Here is a 2,804-nt window from a genome sequence, read left to right as displayed (position 1 = left end):
TCTGCAAGTGACAGCAGGAAGAAAAAGCCATAAATATGGAAACAATGAGATAAAAAGCAAATACTAGGCAATGATTAGGCCACCTAGTATTGTGTGTAGTTTATGACAATTATATCATGCAATAAACATTAAATCCATTGAGAACATAAAATGCGATGGATCACAATTATGCTTGCGATGAGAAGTTGCAGTTATGACGATAAAGCCTGATATTCTGGGTCAATTTTTACTGAAGCACAGATGACTAAGGAGAAGAAACAACAGAACATTCTAACATTCTTACATTTGGATATTGATTAGGGAAAGAATATTTCTTCTTGAGAAGAAAGAGCAAGTGAAATCAAAAGTTAAAATTGCCACTAAGAGAATGGACAGAGGATTAGAGAAATTTCTTTATATGCATAATTATGTGGAATGGAGTTGCTTATTTTAGATAGAAACGATTGCATCTTTTAAGGATAATGGAATAAAAATTTGAACAAGAGGAAAACCCAAGGCACTTTGGTGAAAAAAGAGCAATGAGATTAGTTTTGAATTGCTTGATAAAATACAGACCTGTTGGACTAAGTGGCTTCTGTGTTGTGCAGTCAAATAATAGACATTGCAAAAAAATATACAAGGCATTTTATTGTGAAAATTAGTGAAGACATATAATACACATTTCATAAAGTATTTTCTCAGGATCTGATGCATCATTATGTATCTGAAGACGAGAGGGTTTTATTCGTTCAGGGTGGTTTTAAAAATTGTGGCAAGTTCCTATTTTCTGAAGAGGCCTCTGATTGTACTCTTGGTTTTATGTGAGTGATGGGTTTGAACCAATCTGGGCATTTAAGATGTTTTCAATTCAATTCCCTATAAAGATAAAACAGAACATTCAGAATTCCTGGAATATTACATTATACTTGGTGTTTTCAACAGGCTAAGTTACTCAGAATTAAGAGTCTGAAGCCTTTGTCAGCAAAAAATAAATCTTCGGAACAGACAACGAGAAACGAGGGCACCATAACAGTGAATGCTTAATGGCACAATCCAACTAGTCATTCATCTTTTCAGCGTCTTTATCCACAACACTCACACATTTGTTGCCCTTTATGTAAAATCTCAAGGGTTTGTTAACCCATTCCCCTGCATAGCCTATCCCAATACGGCTGGTGGACACTATATCTGATGCACTTATTTCTTCGGGGCCAGGTTCCAACCAGATCTCAGTGGCCGTAGTCAAGTCCCCCCTGTCAAACGTCTTGGTGATGTCTAACGCCTGACACAGTTTCGAGGGTCCATTACATAGCTCATGATCTTTGAGGGGCTTCCCAGCTTCTCTCCTCCGCTTGCTGCGAAGTTGTCTCATTGTGTGCAGTCCTTGCAGAGGTTCCAGCGATCGTACCAGAACGGCCGCACCATCTCCCTGACTGGACACATTCAAGCAGAAATACACCCCATAGATCTGATAAACATACATGGTGCCTGGAGTCATAAACATAGCGGCATTCCTCGCAGTCTGCTTGCCCCCGCGGGAATGGGATGCTTGGTCCTCACCGCCCAGGTAGGCTTCAGTTTCCACTATCCTGCCTTTCACTTCACTACCATCCGTAAACTTTCGGACCATGACTTGGCCCAGAAACTCTTTGGCCAAGGTCACACAAGGCCGAGTGAAGAAGCCCGAGGATAGCCTGCGGTGTGCCACTTTGTTGAAGTAGACACTGGTGACCGGACGCTCCTCCGGCAGCAGCTGCTGCTGCCTCCGGTGCTCTGGCTCCTCTGCCTGTCCCAGACCAGGCTGCAGCTCCACAGACAGCCCGCTTCCCCTTTCCCTCGCCCCAGGCTGAGCAGTCAGTACTTTCCTTTTCTTCGGTCCCATTCAAACGGGGTTCAAACTCAGCCTCGAGTCCTTGCAGAGAGCCCAGGTTGATCGCTATCTGCGCTGTGCTCAGTAAAACTTGCAGCTGATCTCTAACCTCCAGGGCGCAGGTACTGCTACAAACACGCTTCCTTCCCCTCAGCTCCAGCAACATCACAGCCGAGCAGACTGGGAACAGGAAGTAGTAACAGTTAAAGGCTTCCCAATCTCAATATCAGCAATTTCCAACCTGCTGTATTTGTACAAGACCTTAATACTTTCCTACGCCTCACGGTGCTCCCCTCCTCACCACCTCTCCCTTCCTATGATTTCTGATGGACCCGGTTCCTTAATGCTTCCCTACATGATTCAGCATGAGGAAATCCCTTCATTAATCTGGTCTCGCACTCCTCAACTAGTTCCTCCTGATGAATGGTTCCAGGTCTGTCTGCGCCATGTGTTTGTCTGCTCTCTCGAAGGTTCTCACTTAATTGGAAAATAAACATAAACTTTTCTAATAAGAGAAAGATTTTTCTTTATATCGCACGTTTTAGAACCACGCCATCTCAAAGCCAGCGACGTGCTTTTGAATTTAATTTAAATTCGTCGCTGGCTGCGCTAACATGTATCGCCCATTCCCGGGTTACCCTTGAGAAGGTGGTGTTGAGTTGCCTTCTTGCACCACTGCTGTCCCTATTCTGTGGGAAGACTCGCAAAGCTATTAGCGAGGAAGTTCCAGAAATTTTAAACCAGTGACAGTGAAGGAATGGTGATATGTTTCCAAGTCAAGATTGAGTCGCTTAAAGGGGAATTTGCAGCTGGTGGTGTTCCATGAATGTGCTACCCTTGTTCTTCTAGATGGAAGTTGTGGTGGGTTTGGAAGGTGTCTCAGGATTGTTGGCGAATTACAGCGTGCATCTTGCAGACGGTACACTCTGCTGCTACTGAGCGTCAGTGGTGGAGG

The 2,804-nt window shown here is 44.0% G+C and overlaps 1 protein-coding gene across 1 annotated transcript; it reads right to left on the bottom strand.

The window, feature by feature from the left end:
• Positions 1–608: 608 nt before the first annotated feature.
• On the bottom strand, positions 609–2,142 carry mpg (N-methylpurine DNA glycosylase). Its single transcript, XM_020518112.2, has one exon. The coding sequence runs from the start codon at positions 1,859–1,861 to the stop codon at positions 1,037–1,039; it is 825 nt and encodes a 274-aa protein (XP_020373701.1). The 5' UTR covers positions 1,862–2,142; the 3' UTR covers positions 609–1,036.
• Between the last annotated feature and the right edge of the window lie 662 nt (positions 2,143–2,804).

Source organism: Rhincodon typus, chromosome 5 (assembly GCF_021869965.1).
Source record: "Rhincodon typus isolate 14 chromosome 5, sRhiTyp1.1, whole genome shotgun sequence".
Taxonomy (NCBI): Eukaryota; Metazoa; Chordata; class Chondrichthyes; order Orectolobiformes; family Rhincodontidae; genus Rhincodon; species Rhincodon typus.
The sequence above is the reverse complement of the archived record's forward strand: the minus strand, read 5'-3'. Positions and strand labels throughout refer to the sequence as shown.